Source organism: Serinus canaria, chromosome 2, assembly GCF_022539315.1.
Source record: "Serinus canaria isolate serCan28SL12 chromosome 2, serCan2020, whole genome shotgun sequence".
In the NCBI taxonomy this organism is placed as follows: Eukaryota; Metazoa; Chordata; class Aves; order Passeriformes; family Fringillidae; genus Serinus; species Serinus canaria.
The window spans coordinates 133,494,961-133,517,788 of NC_066315.1; the positions used below are offsets into that span (position 1 = coordinate 133,494,961).

General features: G+C 36.5%; 1 protein-coding gene across 1 annotated transcript in view; it reads right to left on the bottom strand.

The window, feature by feature from the left end:
* ANGPT1 (angiopoietin 1) overlaps positions 1-22,828 on the bottom strand; it is a 153,802-nt gene that overhangs the window by 34,823 nt on the left and 96,151 nt on the right. The window contains exons 5-7 of the mRNA XM_009087554.4: positions 21,339-21,466; positions 15,858-15,959; positions 1,270-1,436 (exon numbers count right to left, since the gene is read on the bottom strand). Coding sequence (XP_009085802.1) covers positions 1,270-1,436; positions 15,858-15,959; positions 21,339-21,466 — 397 coding nt within the window. The remainder of the gene's footprint in view (positions 1-1,269; positions 1,437-15,857; positions 15,960-21,338; positions 21,467-22,828) is intronic.

The window sequence follows — 22,828 nt, forward strand, 5'->3', positions numbered from 1 at the left end:
CACTTTTCTTCATTTGACAAGGAATTGTCTCATCTTTTCCTTTTGAACAACTTCTTTTAATGTTTATGACCCCACTTTCATGCTGCTCTTTTTATGTTTTGTATAAATCTTTCTAGCCTCTCTTTTGAGCAATTTCCTTGACTTATATCTATTCTTGGCCTAAAACTACCTCAGAGTAGGTGCTCCACCTTTCCTGGTTTGGGGCAATGGCTTTCCACGGGCAGAGCCAGGCACAGCACTGCTGGAGGCAGTCGGGAATAGAGCTGTCCATTGTGTGCAGAGGGACAGTCCTTGCTTGCTGCTGGAGCTGAACTCCTACTGATGGCTTCTAAAGGTGTCCTCTGCTGCTGTACCCCACTGACTGCTGTGCCCCAGAGGGCAGGGGCCCTGCTCTGTGTCCCACCTGGGCACAGCCCTGTCAGCAGAAAGAGCAAATTGCTCTCACCCCCATTTCGCCGGGGACCTGGGGGGAGGGAGGCAGTCAGCATTTTTGGGAATCATATTACTTGAATTTGAAGATCTGAATACCAGCCTAGTTTCACATGCCTTGAATGTTTGAGTTCACAATGTATCTGTTTCTCTTCTGAGTCTTATACTAATTAAATGTTCTGTAATAAATAATTGGATATTTTTATGGGTTTCATTTTCTTTTTCTAGCATTGTACTGTCTGGTCAGATGAAGCAATGATTAAAAAATAGTATAAATGAATACTTAGGTTATTCACATTTCTTGTGTCTTCAAGTTGCTACTTTTTATTTTTTAATAAAACTTTATCTTAAAACAAAGTTTGGGAGAAAAATGTTATTAAGAAAAGCTATTGTGCTTAATTTCCTCAAAATAAGATCCACAATTCTCTTTTTCCTCTTCATTTATACTAAATTTTTAGTTTACAAATATCAGATGGTTTAACAGCATTTTTTGTCTTTTATTCCCATGTCTATTGTTTCAGTCTTCTGCTTCTGAAGTAGATATCCTTCAGTTTTTAATGAAGAATCCAAATCTTTTTTCTATTCAATCGATGTTGAGTTCTGAATATAAATGTTTTAGCAGTTCTACCAGACAATATAATTAACAGATCCCTTTTTCTCAGGTAGGTTTACTCTATCCTTCCATCACTGAGAAATCTGATTTCTGTTTTGTTCTTATGATCTTTACCCACTTTTGATGAAAATCAGCATCATATTATTGCCCTTTCTCATATTTGACAAGTTAGCAATGAACAATATTTATCACCCAGCAGAGTTAAAAGAATTTCAATAGATTCTTACCTGTAATTCTGTTTTTCATTTCCTATGTGAAATCTGTCATATTGTGAATATGCCCGGTTTCCTTCCCAGTCCATTAATTCAATTCTTAGGGAATATTGCCTCTGACTTGTTATTGCAAAGATAAATTCATTTCCCAGCCAATGTTCACCTGATGGGCTACCAAAACCCTAGAAAAAATTGGCAAAATAACTAAATGTAATTGCTGTAATTGATAGATCCTATATACAACAATAAAAGCATCATTATATTTGTGCATTCTCATTACTGGTCAGAGCTTTCTTTGCTCCACTTTGGCAGTCTCTAAAATGATTCTACTGATATATTTGATGTAGGAATGTCATGCAGTTCAACTGGTGTTTGCAAGGGCAGCTGAGGTTATCAGCTGGAAATCATATTACAGGTCCAGGATATTAATTGCTCTATTTGCACGTGCTTCAGTGGGAACACTTGACATAACAATATTCTATATTGCATTTAATATGGTGTTAAACCTTGTCATCTAGCTCATCTCCTGGTCACCTTTCTCTCCTCACATTTCAGAAGTTCAGGTGATCTCATTTCTTGTTAAGCAAATGATATCATTTTCAAACTTGAAAAAATAAAAACGAAAGAAAAAGTATAAATAATTTTCAAAACCAACTCCTAGACATATGTTTTTATACATCTTCCAGGTTTTAAAGGTGCTTAAATTGTAGTGAATATTTTACTGCATCAAATGTGAGGTTTTATTAAATGTCATTAACTTATTTACTATATATTAGAATAATTGTTCTTTTTAAACTATTTGTTCATGCCTGAGAACTCTTCAGTCCATTTTACATTTTTCTTTTTTTTCTCTTTAAACAGTAAAAATTATTTTCAACTATAGTATTTACTTGTGAAGAACTACTCCAACATGGCTGTGCTTATTAATATTTCTTAAAATGGGAAATCTCCTGATTTGCTCACAGTGAAAATACTGAAGGTATTTTCGAAGATCCTGTGAAAATTTCCTAGTCAAATTAAATGAAAGATTGGATTATTTCCAGAAAAAACATATTGTTTAAAGGGGTTAAAATCAAGAGACTTCCTTGGGACTAAAGGTTAGATAATGAGAAATGTGTCTGTGAGACACATTAGCAAGACATCGATCTTCTCTATATAATGTTTCAGTCACCCCTAACACGAGATGAAAACACTGAAAGTAGAGCTCTCTCTCTTTTTTCTTTATTCTATTGCTGTGGCTCCAGCCCTGATTAGTTGTGCCTCTGGAGGATGAAATCCTGTCTTCCCAGTGGCCATGGTAGCACAGGTAAAACTCACTCAGGCAGTGGAGAGGTATATCAGCTGCAAACTTCTGAAGAAAATTAATTTTATAAATTTAGAAGCTTAAAAATTTGACAGGTCCAAACAAATAAAAATGGAGGGAATTGTTTTTTGTTCCTAGAAAGAATTACCATAGATAGTACCTTACTCAGGACATATTTTTGTTTGCATGACCCCACCTGAGCATATATTTGGTGACTCACTGATAGGAGAGGCTGAGAAGACATGCCATGTTTGGGTATGCTGAACTGATTACTCTAATTTATATTTTGAGTAAGCATGTCTGCCTTTTGGCTCAGAGACCATCAAGACATACCCATGGACGAAGTGTTTCATCTGCAAGAGCTGAAATTCAGTAGTCTGTGGCAAGACCCAAAGAAGTCTCAGACTGAAATGTGGGAGCATGCTCTTAGTTGGCTTTTCCTTTCCTGCATGTTATTTCATTATATTCTCTTTCTCCAATAGACTGTTTCCTATACAAGTCTCTGTAAATACTGGTTGTAAGTAATACTGGTGATATCCTGCTTTGAACCCATCTCTCTTCCAGTGTGAGCTGCTACTCCTCAAGTTTTCCCATTCTGATGCTCTCTGTTATTTCTCACTTGCTGCTTTGATGGCATTCCCATTAATATTTGGCTTCATACATTGCTCCTAAACCACAAAATACACTTGTTCCTCACTGTATGAGCCCTGTCTACAGCTGGAACACTTTTCTGTAGTAATCACTGTTTTCTGGCTGTGCCTTTGATTCTTTCCATCTTCTTGCCTTGTTTTTCTACCCTTGCCTGTCTCACCTGGTGTCTCCTGTTCCAGTAGCCTTGGCAGTGTCACACCAGAGCAGTAAGTGGTTTGTCCCTGACATAATTCACCACAGGTCACTGTCACTCATCTCAGAGTAAGGCAAAATATGCTCTGCATAGACTACCTACCAGGAGGTTTGTGTCCCTAAAATCCAGAAAGAAGTGGAATATAGTTGTTTAGATATCAGTCAAATTAGGTTTTCTTGGAGTTTACATGGTTTCTTATTCACAAAAGTATTATTATTATTATTATTATTATTATTATTATTATTATTATTATTATTATTATTATTATTATTATTATTATTATTATTATTATTATTATATCTTTAAGTGAAGATTATCAGAAAATTCTTTCTCCCTTTTTCCCAGTGCAGGAAAGCTGAGGGGACTCCCCTTTGAACTGTTGTCTATTGAATTATATATATCTTATCTCATTTAGATTACAGCCTATTCAGGATGTAATATATGTAGTGTTTTAACATTATATGATCCCTTATGTGTTTTATAGAAACTCCAGACACCACATATAATTTTTCTGAAGTAATGATTTTTATCCTTCAAATTTTCACCTCCTTCTCCCTTTTTATATGCATTATTGCACTAAGATGAAAATCTATCACTAAGTGATTTGGTCTCTTAACCAGGGAAAATGAAACTGCAGCAACAGACAACAAAGGAAATATAAAAAGAAATATTAAAAATTATGAGGAAATTCACCACACTAGTTATGGAAAAGGGAATCCTACTGTCAGGGGCTAGAGCACAGAAACACTAATCTGACCACTCAGATTAGAAGCTCCTAGAACAAGATAATTTTTTTCCTTGACAGAAACAACCTCTTTTTAAACAAACTACTTGTTTTTATGAAAAGAAAACCAAGGAAGTAAGCGGGACATAAAGCATTTCTCTGAAGGAAGGAATGTTCCAAAGGAGAAGCAGTGTGCTTTATTAAACACCTAATATGGCTAGAAAGATATAAACAAACAAACAGGAACTCAAAGGATTCATAGATGTAAACCAGAGAGGAGCAGCACATTTCTGTTAAGCACAGAGCTGGCAGCAATTTCTTCAAGTATAATTTTATTATGCCAAACCCAACTGTTTCCAACCTGTATTTAGTCTGCAGTTTACTGCCTCTACTTCAGAGCTGAAGGAAGACTTGCATGCATCCTGTTTTTCCCAGATACTTTGTCTGACTTAATAACTACACAGCTCTCCTTGTTTATATCTAACTCAGACTGTCTCTACCAAAAGAACACTACTGCTTTGATGGGATATGTAAACTTTTGTGTGCAGAAGAAAATGACATAATATTAGCCAAAAAAATCCTGAAAAACATGATTCAATTTTGTGTTTCCATTCTCAGCCCTGAGGCTGGCAAAGGAAATGGTTGTGCCTGGTTCTTTTGATTTACCTTCAGAATCCTTAGCTTTCAAACATTTCAGAATTCTGTCTTCAAATACAAAAGATTTTCTTCTTGTCTCAGTTAGAAAACTTAGGAAAACAAACTTGTGTAATTGGTATGCTCACCTGTCCTATATAATTATGAATACTTTTTGAACACTTTTGGCATTTGGTTAAAAGTCACACAAACTGGAAGTTCAGCAAGGTTTCAGAGAACTGGTGTCTGAGATGAGTTGCTGCTGGCAGAAATGCTGAAGGAGAAGATCAGCAGTTTCCTATTCCAGTTGCTACAAGCAGACACAGAGCAGCCAGCCAAGTGCAGATGCTGAGCAAATATTGCCTCAGAGGTTCTTACACATCTGGGAGAGATTGAGGGACATAAAAAGGGGAACTTGAGCTTTTACCACAGAGAATCCTAGAAAATAATAGGGTTTCAGAAGATTAGTAATAATAGGAATGGAACTTCTATGTGGGACACAGGACAAAAGTCCACAGGAAAGCAGACTTCATTAATTTTGATATTCATGGGAGAACTCAGTAATTAATAAGTAATTAAAATTCAGTAATGAAAAATAAGCATTTTATTTAGCAGACCATTTGGGTTTATACTGCTGCTCAGATCTATGGGGCCCCAAGTGATAAGGTGCCTAAAACCTTGCCTAAGACCATGCTTGTCATTTATGGACTGATGCCTAAGATTTAGGACAAGAAATTTGGTTTTGAGAATGCCTTAGGGCAGTGTTAAAAGTTAGCATTAGGAGTGACCTATTTCAGGCCCATAGCTGTTATTAAATATATCTGTTTCTCAGTACATATATACATTGTCAACAAACACTTGGGTTTCTGCATTCAGATAGTTAGAGCAAATGCTTCCAGAATTATTTGTGTTAAAGTTTAGTGCCTAAACTCAAGGAATTACATGAGGTGATCCAAGTCATCCTCAGCTATCAATCCACCAGGAAAAGGAACATCTGTATTTCATGAATGTGTTTGCAGTTAACTACATTTTAAGACTCTCTGAAACCCAGTGGGTCTTAAGCACTGTTCCAAAATTGCACTTTAAATGACTAAGAGACTATTTTGTCATTATCTTCCCATATTTTGTTCATGATATGCTTCCAAATAAAGAGATTAATTCTTTAAGCTCTGCATTTTATTCCAAAAAAACCTCAAATTTTCTTTTCCCTAGAAATTTGCATAATAATTTGGGATGGCTAGCAAATCAGAGGCTTTATGTTCCCAAAAGAGTACTTAATGTAATAGAAAAAGATCAGTAATCTCCAAAAGTTCTCAGCATTCTTCATTTTCCTCACCAGCACTCTATGGAAGCTGGGAAAATATAGCAGGGAAATATGCTTACTTTTTTATAATGTGCTTTCTTATCTCTCCACTATTAGTCACAGAAAAGGTATACAAATGTTTGCACTGATCCAGCACAGATTATTATAATGCTTCACTTTATTCTTCACAAACAGAAAAAAAAAATTATTGCTGCTGAAAATTGCACTAAAATCATATTTTGGCAAAGGCTGATCTGAAATAAGACATAAAAATCACAAACAATAAGTAAATTCTTTTATCCAGGTTTTGTCATTGAGAAATAATAAAGTAATGTTTTATACTCAATTAGAGCAGATTGTTCTTGTCAGTGCAATAGAATTTGTTTTCAGAGAAAAAAATAAAACAATATAGAAACCTTTACTGACAAATGTAAATCCATTTTTGTAGTTGGACAAAGCAAAGGGGTTTTCTGTTTCTATATAACTGTATCATAAATTCTGTAAATTCTGACATAATGTTTAACTGCTATGCAAAAATAAAGAAAGATTTTATTGTTTTTTTGTATGGATTAAAGTACTTAGAACTAGGAATCAAAGACAAAAGCACATGATAGTATAATGTTTATCCTAGATGACATCTGACTTCTACATCATCTCATTTTCAATTTCAATTTTGTTCTTAACAGAGTCCAAACTATTAAAGCAGTCATAAGTACAAAGAAACAAAATTCAGTACTGGGTTTAAAAATGCCCTTAAGAATTTAAAAAGTTGATACTTATTCAAAAATAATAAGTAGGGTGCAAAAGAATTTTATTAGCTTTGGCAAAATCTGTGAGCAAATTCTGCCTGAATCATGTTGCTCCAAGTTCATTAAACAATTATCTCTCTTACTTTATTTATTTTGTCTGATAATGCTCACAGGAAGCTTTGACTTTTTATAGACAAAACAAATTGAAACCAGACACAGCCAATATATCCGATGGGTTCATCTTCTGTCAGACAATTCAGGGAATAAAGCAGATAATAATTCAGTGTTTTACAGCAGCAGTGACTTCCCAAAAGCCATAAAAAATATTCAGCTCATTTTGCCTTAGCTGAGATTATGGAATGGATATTGTTTAGGAAGATAATTTCCAAAAAGTGTTTGTATACTTTTTTTGTATACTTGCATATTTTCATTCCCATCACATCATACTATTCATTTTTTTATTTAAAATAAAGATTTGGTTTATAGAAATTACTTCAATTTCCTCACACAACATATGTGTTAATTAATGTTACATACAAGAATATTGGAAAACAATTCTAAATATTCAGATTTTTTTCTCTTAGAAAGTATCAACACATTTTCGATGGCAAGTTTTAAAAATATCCTTACACTGAAGCCAGATACTTTCTCAAAAGACTAAAAGGAAAACAAAGTTAGTGTCAGTTTAAATAAAGAACTAAATATCTGTATAATCTGCCTGAAAATCTTGTTCGTAATCTGCAGCAATTCAGTCTGTTGCACTTAATTCCAGACTCAATCTATTAGTAGAAATACAGAAATTAGGTTCAATTTTTACTTTTTCCTTCTCAAACACACCCAGTATCAGTAGCAGCAAAGTTCCCAATGAATAAAAATCCCAGTGACAGAATGAAGTGCAAACCTTACACAAAGGTGACCTCTGGCTGGGCAAGGGGCCCAAAAAAGCTCAGTTGCCTACATATATTTCCTACAAATAAAACAAGCTGGACATTTTCCTCAGGCCTGTATTTCCACCTAACTTCCTTACTATATAACTAAAAATAGGGGGGTATTTCTTATTGAGACAAATTGCATTGAGAGCTTTTATCCCAAACCACCTTTTTCACTGTAGGACAAGTGGATCCTAGGAATGCACAGACACTTTGTTTGGCTTCTAGTAAGAGCATCCCAGGGACATGAGTATGTATTAAAGAAAAGAAAACTCATTTTTTGTTGTCTAAGAAAAATGAATTTTGAGCTTTCTGATAACTTTCTGACTCATAATTTGCAAAAAAATATGCAAAATGTAAGAAAAATATCTAGAAAGGGTATTTTTGGTCATTTCAGACAAAAGAAAAACTTTTGGGGTATAGGACTTAATTCTTTTCTCCAAATACACTGATTAATCCCAAGTAGCAAAAATGAGCATGGCTAGGAGCACAGATGCTACAGCAAAGACCAAAAGTTTGTGAGTTTGAGAAAGGGCTTGAGTTTCAGCCACATAATCTTTCTAAATAGAGCAATCATCAAATTTATGGATTGTTTTTGAATCTCATGCTTGGGCTCAGCTGGTAGTCTAAACAGCTGAACGAGAATAGAAGCTGACTGACACCAGAGTCAAAAAGTTATACTTCTAATTTGACACAAACCCCAAAGCAAAGAGCTGCTCCACTAAATTCCAAATGGAGCAGATCATGCAGAAGATGATCCTCCCTGAAGAGAAATGCTGTTCCATGATGAGAGCACACAATTGCTATTTGGATAGACCTCTGCTACAATTCTACTGTATTTTCAAGTCACAGATTTTAAAAGCAACCTCACAGAATCTCACCTGGCTCTTCTAATACAGCATTTTCATCTAGTGGTTAGAACAGTTCTTAAATGACTTTAATCTTTCTCATGGTGCTCTACAGGAGGCTGTTAGCATAATTAAACTAGATCTTGTTATCATTATATAAAATGTATTAATTAAAAGTCTTTGGAATATCACATGAGTCTTATCAGTAGAAATTAATGCTGTTAAATTGAAGCACTAGTGGCAAAGCAGCACAAGGATACATCCATGTGTCAACAGAGCTCTTGAAACTGATGTTATCCAGTAATGTTTGTGCAGGAGAGACTCTGCTGAGTATAACACATTTAAAACAACTGTGCTCCAACACAAAATTGGGTTTAATTTCACATCCAAAAATTTTCTCCAAAATAAAGAGGGTGCTTCCTTTCGTAGTAACATCTCTGGTGCCCAGTATGGTGTTCCAACCCTCTCTGAGGCAAATATTGTTTCATTCTTGTTCACTTACATAATTCTGTTGAAGCTTACACTGTAGATTAAGCCTTGGTCAGGACCAGAAGAGTTTAATGAGCTTGTTTTCATAAAACAAAGTATGGTCTCTCACCACTTCAATATCATATCTATTTCTACTGGACATACTGGATTTAGATCTCCAGAGAAGCAGAGAAAATGCTGTGTCTTTTCATAGCACTGATGAAAGTAACAATTATCTGAGTAACTGCTGCAGTCAGAGCAGACTTTTAATTAACCAGCATGAGATGCCCTTTATCACAGAAGGGTGGGTCTCTGTGAAAGGCGTTACTCACATAACATCTTAATACACATTCCACTCACCAAAAATCATTTCCTTATATCCAACTCACTTGGAAAATGTGTGAAAAAACTAAATTACTTCCATGTCATCTATCCCAATGCCTTGAAGAAAATTGTCTACTTTCAGATGTAAGAAAGATATGACTTTGAAGCACATTATCATAGGTAAATAGGTAATGAATTTATTGCTATATCTTCCAAAATTGCAAGCATATCTCAGTATTATAAGCCATTCATTCAATGTGTTCATTCAAGACCACCACTACTCCCAACCTGTCTGGTTTGTTTAAACTACAGAAGCATAATATCTGTCTTCTCCAAGGTCTTGCATTCCCTAATTTTTGCTTTTCTCACAAGTCCACCCTGTTCTCAAATCCTTCATTTTGCAGAAGGGACTGAGCTGCTATTACAAGGCACTTTATTAACTGCATCACACTACTGACAGGGAAAAATACACAAAGCCATCTCTGCTGAAGAAATTATGGGATTATTCTCCAGCTAGTAGCTAGATGGATAGGTGCAGTACAGATAGCTTTATGAAAGCTCTCTTCCTTTCAGAAATTTGTATTCCTTTCCTACTCCAAGGTTATCTACAAAATGTTTGCCTTGATTTGTTGAACCAGCAATCCTTTCCCTCACAAGTGTGTCACTAAGACACAGGGGGAAGAAGAATCTGTGAAAAATGCTCTGAAAGTCTCCTGTGCTAACAGTGAAACTGTGTCAGCTCCAACACCAAAGAATCCCTATGCCAGCTGTCATTTGAGAACAGCCCATTACCTGCTACTGTTTGGGTATTTTCTGTGCATGTTATTTGAGTCAGACCAAAACAACTCTAAAATTTAGTGATGATCTTTTGTCACAAGACATATTTGAGTCCTCTTTTAAAGAACACAATGTGTTCAATGCAAGTGTGAAGATTTCATGAGTGTAACAATGCATAACATACCTTAAATAGTTATAATCCTGGAAAAGGATTACAACTCATTCAGAATATCCAGCTTTAAAAAAAAGTGAGAATTACGAAAGATATTGTTCCCACAGTATGGGCTTTCAAATTATGAGTAATTTTTTTTCTGTCAAGAACATTCTCCTCAGCCAAGCCATATGGTTTATGTATTTTTGCTTAAAATCCCACCCACATCTGAAGTTATTTTGCACTAAGATAGTGGAACCAGAATCAATAAGCTTACACAAACAATTCTAAAAGGTGCTTTATGCATTCATTGTCTCTCACTTGAAAAAGAAAGCGATGAACATAATGTTCTAATTATTGAAAGGGGTTGGAGCTCTGTCTGTAGTTATTTGATTCATCAAGTGTTTGGATATAAAATATAACCTGAACTATTCATAAATGGATACAACTGCAACAGAGAATTATCCATCATCAGTTAATGATGGATAGGAAGTTTCCTCCAAGAGGAAACTATATCAGCTTGAGTTTTTGTCTCTTCTTTCAAGACAAATACAATATAAATGGTAGTGAATACCTATTTTGAATGAGAAAAATGTGCAAATTTACATTGCTACTGAAGCAATATGGAAAAAAAAAAGAAATGTCAGAGTTTAAAGCAAGAAAGGGGGGCAGGGAGAATTATAACAGAACTTGAAACTTGAACTAAAACTTTCACAAGAGAAATTAAGATTTTAAGGGTTAAAGGCTTACAAGAGGTGGAGATGACAAAATGAATTAGGAGGCCATATTCTAAAACAGGAGCTGAACAGTTTGCAAATACAAACTGAATGTAAATAACATCTGGAAGTTTTCAGAATGAACTGAACAGACACTGAAAAATAAAGTCTTTATTGAAATGGTAGCTCTTATGTATAATTCAGGCTTGTAAGACTTACAAAGACCAGCGAGATGAAAGCATGAGGTGACCAACCTTACTGTCACAAACAAGAAGGTTTTCCAGGAAATAGGTAGGCCCTCTGTCCAAACAAAAGCTTACTCACAGAGGTGGACTGTGGGAAGTATATAAAAATGTGTAAAAAACATCGTGTCTAGAAGGAAATCAGAGACACAGAGTCCAAAGATGTGTTCAGCTGTCCTTTAAGTAAGCAGAAGACACAGACCACCAGACTTGTTCTAAAAGCTTAAATTTACTGAGGCTCAGAGGACAGTCAGGCTATTCCAGATAATACAATGTAAATTCCCACTAGAATTGCATCCAAAAACACTTCCTGAGAAAGTTCTGGTGACTACCTCCGTGTTCTGGCTCTCAGTGTGTGAAGAATTTAAGCCACAGAAGAACATAAATTATGCTGCTCTGGTGTCATACCATGTATGCACTATGGAGATAGTCATCAATTTAACCCAAAAGCCTTATGGAGAAAAGAAAAAGAAGAAACTGCAACAGGAATGGAAGTGGTTTTGTAGATATGCTCTTCAGTCACACACAAATGCTACTGATGACTTCTGAAACAATTGGCAGCAGACTTGTTTTAAGCACTGAACTGGTTTTGGACTCTTAGATATTAATCAGGAACATGAAATTAAAGGAATGTGGAATTTAGCACTGAATGTCATTCTTGCCTCAAAGAAACCAAAAGAAAAGACAGCTGCTGGTCAGGAAGGTAGGAAGTGGTTGCCATATAGCTTAGAAATTCATCTTTGTGTGTACAATGTACAAGTGATCCTAATCTAGCTCATGACATGAATGATTAAAATAAGTGATAGGGTTTTTTTCATCAGAGAGTGGAAAGCAGCAATTAAGGCACAGAGTACAATTAAATACTGACATGCTAGAAAAAAACTGGCTAGGAAAAAGATTGCTGTGAGCTGGCTGAGACACATAATTTCAAACACCTATTGAGAGTTTTTCTCAAATGAGAGAAAGCAGGAAAATTTAAATGCCTGAGGAAACTCCCAACAGACTCGACTCCAAAGAAGGTCCCCCAGGAAACTCATAGTGAATGTTGGGCTATCAAGTGTGGAATAAATTTAGAGAATTTCATGGGAATTATTAAACTAGACATGCTAGGAGGCTAGAGAATAGGGAATTCAATACTCCATCACCTAATTTGGCAAAAATGGAGACAGTCACTGGGAAAGGTGCATTCATCCAAGAACTGAAAACTGGAATATGATCAAGAAGTTTCAACAGCCAAGTTAGCACATGAGCTAACCATTTACTAAGATTTGATTATTGCTAATAACTGCCTAATAAATGCCAAAAACTGTGGCTTGGACAGTAAGCTTGTAGAAAACCCCTTTCTAAAGGGTCTTGGGTTTGCAGATGGCAAACAATAATTTTTAAGCAATATTCCCCTCTAGAGATCAAAACTCTTAATAGTGTTTTACATTTACATTTACTCAGGCAAGGAAATAGGAAAACTGCTTGAAATTTGCTGCAGGGTGATCTCACCTGCCATTAAAGAAATTACTTGTTATTCCACTTCAATTTTCTCTGACAAGCAATAAACAGTATAACAGAAAATGCATTGCAAAACGCAAAAGAACAGATGTAGTACATACTGATAAGGAAAGGATGGAAGAATGAACTTATGGGGCTTTCTCTGAATTTATTCCACTTAGTACTGAAAGCACAAAACTCGAATGGCCCAAGAGATTTCTTGGTCAGAAATGAGTTCTTAGAAACAAAGGTAAAAATTACACTGCACACCCTAAGACGAACAAGAAAATTGGAGGATACTGGGAACATTTTCCCCTAAGCAAGAGGATACATAACCATGGATACATAACCAAGGATACATAACCTTGCATAACAGTGAATCTGCAGAAAAGGTTATGCACTCATTAGCTGTTGTTTTAGATATGAAAGAAAGTGTTACTTTATTTTCCAGACTGGAGCTGAATGCAAGTGAAAACTGAGGGGAAAAAAAAAAAAGAGGAAAAATTAGTACCACTATTACACTATCACCCTATCACCTACTGTGTGGCAATTTATGTGTGAATGGAGTTGCATACTTCCTACTCAAAAGATTTATGGCTACCCTACCTCTCACTTAACCTGTTTACTGTATTGGTGTCCAGAACAGAACTGAAATGCTTCCATGTAAGCCGAACACACCAGCCTGAAACTGCATTAAAGACAAGGAGTGCCTCACTGCTGTCAGTGACTCCTGTAACCCAGCAGTGCTGTCACCCTTGCAGAGACTGCTCCATGTGCACCTTTCCCAAGTCAGCTGCTGCAAGGGTCTGTTCAGAGCCAGGGCACATGTGCAGTGGCCTCCTAACACTGTAACAGCCAATAACTTGTGGGGCTTTTAGCAGCAGTGCAGGCTGGTGGCCTGAATTCCTGTCCAGCTCAGAAGCTGGCAAGTACTTACTTATAGCTTAAAACTTCAACAGTTTTCCAGATTTCTTTCCAATAAGAACTAAATGCACTGAAAATAAATGAAGCCCAAGAGACCTATGGTTGCTGTTATTATATGATGATATTTCTGTTAGCTTTAGGACCACAGTGAGTTATAAGCTCAAGATGAATATCTTAACAAAATTGAAAATCTCTATCTGAATGATGGGTTGAGAAAACACACATTAAGTTCAACTGCTCCAAGTAAACCTAAGTGCCATCGTGGTGTTTCCCACACCACACTACCCAGCTCCCACTGGAAGAAACACCAGGCAGATGTGTCAGGAAGGAGAGGGGTTGTGGTCCAACAGACACCACACACCCTCTCTGGACAACCAAAGAACTAAGTTAGTGGTGTTGGCTTGAAGCTCAGCTGCTTTCAGGTATCCCAGTAATACACAGAGCCCACCAGCCTCTCCCATTCTGCAGTCAACACTTGGCCTTTTATGATACCCAGCCTAAGATTGTTACTTTGGTGAACTGTTCATAGAAGCAGAGCAAGCATGAATCCCATCTTCTTTCATGACATACAGGATAAACTGTCCATAAAAGTCCAAAAGGGATCCTTTTAATTTGGTAGAAGTAAGTGATTCCTTAGAATACTATATAATTCCTAAATTATATCTTATTCTATATCAAAATAAAATTAGAAGCAAAATTAATTCAGGCTGCTTGAACTAGATAAAATTAACAGAATCTAATCCTGTACAGATCCACACTATTGAGAAAGAAAAGTGGAGGAAAATGACTAAGTGAAGGGATAGATATAAAAACAGAACACATGGGAAAACTTTTCAAAGGGCTGTATTTATTACACTGCCAAAGAAAATCTCAGGAGATAAAAGCTGAGAAAATCATTAATGTAATATGCATAATTTTTTTAAAAAGTCCATATGTAAGTTGCACATACAAATTCTGATTTCCTCACTAATAAAACCAGTAAAATCTTCAAATTTTGGTTCCCCAAGACAATTTGATACTTTATACTTTATTTGAACCAAAATTGAGTAAAACAGTTTTCAAGTTTTCTGCTAAATTAAAATAATATCAATTTGAATAGAAATTTCTAATTATTTTACTCTATTTATCCTCTAACTAGAGGATGTAATCTATTTCATAATATATATTACTAAAGTGATGTTAAAATGAAAAGAATATTTTTTAATAGAGGTAAATAATTAGAATTTGGATATCCGTAAGAGCACTAGTATGATCCAGGTAATTATTTATATTTTCAAACAATATTGAAAATAAAGCATCAATAGAATCCAAAATTAGATTTTGGTACAATAATATGATATTTTGTTTGTTTCTGAAATTGTAAGTTCTACTAAAAAACTTTTTCCCACAGAAATTTTTACAGATTTTCAAATGCTTTTATTTTTAAACACTGAAAATTCTCTTTTCATTTGTGTTTTTTGAAAACTATAAAAAAACCCCTTTCCTTTGCCAGGCTGATAACACAGTGCTGAAAACTTCACTAGGAGTGTCATTGAAATCCAAGCCAGTCCTCAGAGACTCAGAGAATGGAGCTCCATCAAAAAGTTTGATCAGGCAGAGAATGAAAAAAAGTTTCAAGCTATTTAGATTGGAGTAAATTTTTTTTGATTTGGCAAAGGGAAAATAGCCTGCTTGAAGTCATGTCATCTTTAATTTGTTAAGTTATTTATTTTCCTGTAATCCTATTTGAAGTATCAACATTTCCAGTACATTAACTTGATTGGCAGAGGTGCTGTATGACTTGGGATAAACCCCAGCAAAAATTTTTATTCCTATCTGCTCCAAATTCTGAATGAGTTCCTCTCAGCTGAAAACATCCACGCCTTAGAAACATCATCACATGCCTTTTACCTCTGGACATCACATCAAGTCAAAACTTCAGGGAGACACAGCAGCATTCTGGCCTCATCTCATCTAATCTCAGCAACTGATCTGAGAGAAACTCTAAAACAGGAGAAATAATACTCAACTAACTGAGTAAAAATTATTTTCAAAAGTAACAGACATGACGAAAGGTGGTTCATAAAAGACTGCAGGACCATACCACATCACTAGAAGAGGAATAATCTCTTTAGGTCAATGAGAAGTGGTATTTGAAATCTGACACTTGTGTGAATTGTACAGCTATTGCATGTTTTTCACCTTACCATTTTGTATTCTTTCCAGCTTTTCTGAAAATCCAGACTTCCATCTTCTCGGTGTTGTATAACCGTCCATCCTCCTCCAGCAATCTCCATATTACAAAAGACCTACAACAGTAAATAAAAAGAAAAATTTAAAAACCCAAACAGAAACCAAAAAAGTTTGCATTGAAATTCTGTCATCCTCGGGGGGAAAGTTATTTGTGAATAGCAGTATTAAGGAAGTGTGTTTTCCTATGCACTCATGTCCTATTCCCTCAATGACATCCTCAGTCCTCTCGTTATGTTTAGTGTAATTCTCCCAGCAATGTCTCCTTTCAGTACACCACCAAGAATATCTCCCAGTCATCCCCTTCTGCTTCTTCAGCTTTCCCCTTCATCTTCCCTACATGGTCTTTTTTCTATTTTCTCTGCAGTGCCCCTGAAACCACTCCCTTCCTCCTAATATTCCAGAGTAATTCTTCCAGTGATAATAAGGCTTCATGTAGCTCTTAGCAGAGTGTCATTTTGTCTCAGAGAGAATCCTGAGAATTCTTGCAGAAAACACTCATCCTAGGAGTCTGAAATGTAGGACAGATGAGGTTATTCTGTTTTCATTTGAAGTGCAATATTACCTACAGTGTTCCAGGCAGTGTCCCAAAATGGGACAGGTGACCTCAGAGCAAGCTGCCTTGTATGACAGAGAATATAGGTAGAAACAGGCTCAAGGTCTGTAAGACAAGTTCAGAAGTTAAGATCTACATGTAAGATCATATACCCTGTCACCATTGCACTAATAAAGTTATAACCTAGGTACTAAAGATTCTGTGCATAAAGGATAATGAAACAATTTTTCAGTTTGGTTGACCCTTGATAATAGAATATTGTGTAAACTGAAATCTGTTACCAATCTTAAATAATCCATATAATAATAAAAATGGATATTAATTTTTATTCACTTCACTCTTTTTCATTATCCTTTCAAAAATACAGAAGATAAACTATGACAAAATTAAAATACTGCTTGTATATTTGCTTTTCTTAGTGTGTGACAAGTGTTAAAAATTTTTGTTCCTGTTTTTGTAGGACACTTGATTTTAAGCTCTAACTTTCTTAGGATTACTCATTCAGGCAAATTTTCCTGATTTCATTCCCCTGGACTCATCCATTCCATATTGACACTGCACCTATCCTAAATTTCATTTCTCTGTGCTTTTAAAAGCTGTATTCTGCCCTTTAAGTAAAAAAAATCAGTATGTAAGTGTTGAGGAGGTTTAGCTTTTGGCATTCACATAGCAAGAGTCAATCCATTAAGCACTGGCTGGCAATTTAAAGCTTTGTACTGGTTTGACAAATTGAAGGTTACTATCCAACACAGTTAAATAAAAATTTGTCCTGGAGTTGACTAGAGGACCATATTCTACCCTCAGGAAAAGCCATTCTAAATTTCTCCAACTCATAAGAACTGTCATAGTAACAATATGCAAGTGTTTTTGTTTTAATTTGTGCCAGGCTTGCCAAGTGAAGTCCCTGTGAAAGTGCAGGAAGGAAATAGAATACCAGGACAAACATGAACTTGATTCAGGGTAACCACAAGAAAATCCACAATTTTCTAGACAAATATTTTGGCCCTATTCCTTCTTTAAGGAAGCCACTGTGAGTCAAAACATTTATCTACAGGATTTAATGTCTTTAGTCTGATTTACGGTGAGAACTTCTAAAAGATGGATTTACTTTCCTTGTAAGTCATTTTAAGCTCCCATGAATCCACTGCCAATTTTTAAAGCAGTAAATAAATCCTTGACTGTATTAAGACTAGGCATTCTAAAGAAGCATGCAAATTTTGGGGATTTTCACAGTACAATATAATGAAATACCTATAAAAATACTGAAGTTTTCTAAATAATATATCAAATTGAAAAAGGAGAAACTGCACCGTGAAAAAAATATTTGCCAGCAGGACATTTTTTCTTGCCATCATTGTATGGTCTGGCACTTTCCACAGTGGTAGACACAAACACCTGCCCATACCAGCAGGAGTTCCATGGTCATTGTTGATGTTACTCTGCATAGCTTTAGCCTTGTTTGTCCCAGAAAAGATCAAGGCACTCAGCCATTTAGCACCACTTAATGTGTTCTGATACTTAACCTTCTATTAGAAAAGAAAAGGATGAAAAAAGTGACCGAATTTGTATGCATTATAGTTTCTGATTTTATAATTCATAAAATAACCTGACTTTGAATAAAAGACCATCCAAAATATTGTACTCTTGCTCTTCCTTAAATGCATAGGCAACAATTCTTAAGTTCCTAAAAGGCAAATATTTCTACTTATTTTAGCTTTATGGATTAAATTATTAAAATTTTCAGAAATAGCCTTCAGATCTAAGTTCAATTTTAAAGTAAATGGAAGATGTGAAATTTCTATAAATTTCATTTTACGTGCATGCACACCAAGACCCCACAAATCTGCCTCACTGGCATGGAGCAACAAGCTCAAGACCAGACCTTTGAGATTCAGGGAATGTGTCTGTGATATGCAGAAGTAGCCTGATGCCCACCACATTGGGGAACAGTTTGCACAGTACAGAGGGATAGCCCACGTTTAATGGGTTAAAATTCTGCCAGATATGCTCAGAGAGAGCATCAGCACAAATTCAGGGGGAAGTCCACAAGAGGAAAGTGAAGGGGAAGGAGTGAAGACCACAGCCCCAGCAATTGCTTGTGCAGAACCATGAGGACACAGAGGCAGGAGCCCAGCAGCTGGGGTGGACAACATTGCATTGCCAGTGTGGTGCACCCAGAGGATGGTGAGAGCCATCTTCCACTGTCTCCCCTAATGTCCCCATTTGTGGGGACATTAGGGGAGACAGTGGGAGAGCCAATGCATTGATCCAGGGAACATGCAGAGCTCCTGCTTGCAGTCACACCAATCACACCTGGCCTACCCTAAAGTAACCTGGTTCTTTCAACTCCAAAATGGGGACAGCCTTGCTTTCACTACTCCCTTGCTCATCCTCTAGCTCATCCTGACTTTACTGGGGACTAAGAGGCTTCTTCTGGCATTTTCTTTCCCTCAGAGTAATCATTTCTCTACATTATCAGGCACTGCACATATACACGTCAGAGTAAGCCAATTAATTAGCTAAACAGCTTAATTATTTTCCTGTTTCTATATAAAAATATGGAATATTATTAAGATCCTTATAAATAAATATGAAACACTAATTTTGATCAAGAGCTTCAAGGCTAATGAACTATATTAATGATCTGGGGAAGCTAGGAAGAAGAAACAAAAATTGCAGTCTTAAGCACATGTGAGAATATGAAAATAAGGTATGTAAATGGCATGAAGGATAACTTTTTTGTGAATATATGGATGTGAAACCAACAAAACACCAAAACTGAGTGTAACATTTGTATATATGACAAAGGTTATTTTCCATTGAATATCAGGATTCTAGTAAGTATCCCTTAGAAAATATAAAATGAAATGAAGGCATGTTTTGTAACATGATGTATAAAATTGCTATGAATGAGGTAGTTGGCTGTGACTGTGAGTAATAGAGAAGATCATAATATATTAGGGCTCCTAAGACATGCCAGAACTGTGCATTGCATTGTGGTAATCCAGATAACTTAGCTGGCTTCAAACAAGCAAGTCTGTCTCCATGGAGTTCCTATCAGGATATTAGAGCAATCTGACTGTGTCTGCATGGTGCTGCCTCTGGGCTAATTACTGCTGGCACAGTGCTGCATTGAAGTGATTTTGAAGCTATCTCAGCTGGGGTTAGTTCAGCTATCTGCACAGCACTTACCTTGCAGCCTCTATAAATGACCTTAATGTCTAAATAAACACCTGTTAAAGCAATCACACTCCTCACTTGACTAACATGAACATGCCTGAGCTCAGCTCTTGCTGTGTTACTACTTGGACAAGACAGAAATACCCTCAACACACAGAAACACACACTCCAGCCTTTTCTTGCTAAAACAGGAACCTCCAGGAAAACTTAATGCAATGGCATTAAGTTGCTGAGTTGTGATACCTGTGTTGATTGAGAGCAGCATCTGTAACCAGGGATACAGTGGAAACACAGGATGGCTTCCATTATGTCACTGTCCTTATACTGCCAGTGAAGTGGGTTTGAGGTAAATATACCAGCAGCATGAGTGTCACAGCATTTCCAGATAACCATTGTTTTTAATTGCAGTCCAGCTTCTGATTATGGCTCATGAGCTTCAGTAAGGCTAAGAAAACTACTGCCAATTTGTGCATGCAATTTGGACACAGATGTTACATCTCTTTTTGAGTGGAGCAGCAACTGCAGAATTTCTTTTCTTATTCTTGTCCTGCTCAGTAATGCTTTCAGGGATATCTGCCTTTTATGTCATGTCAATTATTTTCCCATTCACATTTTACAGAATTATGTTGGTCTTGACCCATAAAGACTCCCACCCCAATTCTCCTCATGGCTTAATGAACTCTAATTCCTTGCTAAACTGTAACATCTTGATGTTTACAGGCTTCCAGAGGCCTTTTGTAATATCAAACTCCACTTAGGAGCAAGGTTAGCATATCTTAACATGATTATAATATTACTATAAACAATAATATTGGTAATATTTTTTGCAGTCTTTTTATGTTTCCAGGGTCACCATTTTACTGCAGTAAGAATAAATTCATCAGACAGAAGTGGTTCCCTCCCTCCTGGCCCAGTTTATGGCCATCACTGTATTTCCCAGGTAATCAACCCTCAGCCTTGGTGGCTGCTCCCAACAGTGCCCTGTCAGAGGGACAGCCAACATTCCCCCACAGACAAGCTGGCTTTAGGCCATCCTCTCATGTTCCTAACCTCAGTTCCTGACTCAGGTACCTTAGCAACAAAAGCCTTGCAAGAACATAATCTCTTATACAGACTAATGTTTCATTTGCATAAAAGAAACCCCCTCCCAAGTCTCTTTTTTGAGAAGGATGGGATTATACACACTTCATAATCTCAAGCAGTGCTGGCACTCAGCATGTTGTGTTCTTTACAGCCAAACCCACTTTTCCCTGTCCCCTAAAAGAGAAGCAGAATTTTTTTAAATCCTTATCTTTAAAAACTACTCATTCTGCTCCTTCTTTTCTTGTGCTACCAGATAATCCCCATGATCAGCTTCGGCATTATCACACTTTACAAATTCACTTCAAAATTTTATTGCAGATTTATTTGCAGCCATAGTCTGATTCGACTGAGCTTGCCAAGGGGGAGGAAATGAGTCAACTATTGAGTGTACGTTGGAACTTAGGAAGGATTTTCTGTCAGCGGGAAAGAAGAATGTCTGGAATAATACAGTTAATCATTTTCTCAGTCTATTATACTTTTTTAAAGACTAAATAAAAGAAAAGCTTTTTTTACCAGTGCAATATTTCGTGGAATGATAACTTCAATAAAGGCTCAAAGCACTCCTTCCTGTTCAGATCAATATTGTATTAACAAACAAGAAAATAAACTCAGTCTTTACCTTTTTAGGATCTGACACATTGTTAATATAAATAGTGTAGACCCCGCTTTTGTTAACACCAGACTGGTATACATCTGCACAGTCTCTGAATGGCTTTTCTTCTTCCTTTTTTGCATTCTTTAGTAAAACTGCAAAACAAAAGACATGATAATATAAGTTAGAACAACAGCCTTAAGCATTTCTGTATCTAGGCAGTCTACATTGGCACACTGCATCCCTTTTAGAGATGCACAGTAATAATTGTTCTGTGTTACTTACACAGTTCATGCATTTGGCAAATTCTAGTAAAGAACTAGCAGAAAGATTTTGGACAGATGGCAGAGTAGGCACCAGAAGTCATGACACATACAGCTAAACAGAGCATCGTGTCTGCTGAGAGGTAACACAGCATGTTCCTTCTGAGTGCAAAGCTCTGTGCCCCTGCAGGTGCTGGCTCTGACTGAAGCTGTACCTGGGAGGTTTCCAAAGAATGCCCCAAAGATGGCACATGGAGGTGGAAAAATGTGTTCAGTGTTGTGATCTGACACAGATGCTCACCTAAGACAGCAATGCTGGAAGGAGAGAGCTTGTGCTGTTCACCAAGTAATGACTTTTGAGCAGCATAGGAGCTTGGGGCAAGGCAGCTGCTTGCTTAAATTTATTTTTTTGTAGAGAATAATTCAATTGTTTTCATATCTACATTCATAAAGGTTGCTAAATACAATAAAAGAAAAAACAGTGCTACTGAGGTCAAGTGTCTAGAGGCAAGATTTATAGAATTCATTTTGGCTCAGCACAGGGAAACAGTTAATGCTATAACACCAGTGCAGATCTTGATCCTCCATATTACAGACAGACCATATATATATGAGTCTGGGCTGAGAAATCAGGAGTGCAAAATGTTGAGAATCCCAGTCTTGAACAACCAGGAAATTCCCTGTAGAAGGAGCAACATCTGAGAGTGTTCTTCCCTTTCACAAACAAAAGTAGCATGACCCCACACAATAGTGAAGGATATGATTTTATTCCAACAACACATATTTTAAGCACATTAGTATTCCCATGGAAATCCATCTGCCTACTCAGATTCTTAAAGTTAAACATGTCCTTAAGTGATGCACAGGGTTTGGGCCAGCACTTCATTAATCCCTACAATAAGGATGCAATATTTAAGTCTTCCAGACACACTCATCCTCTAGTGAAAGACACTTCTTTTTCATTTTTGGCTTGAAAGTGTGAGTTATAGCTACAAAAGGGACTACATCTAATTCACCCTGAGTGAAATGACCTCTGGGTAGAGCTGATGTGCAACAGGGCAATGGCCTTGCACAGTTTGTGGGACTACATGGACCATGGGGGCTGAGAATAATGCCAAGGGTGTGCACTTGGAACTACTATCTTCCCTTTGAACACCTCAAAGCAGTATTTTAGGATGGCAAATTCCTGCCAGAGCACTTGGTATTAATACCATTTGACAGATGGGGAAATTGAGGTAAAAAAAGATTAAACAT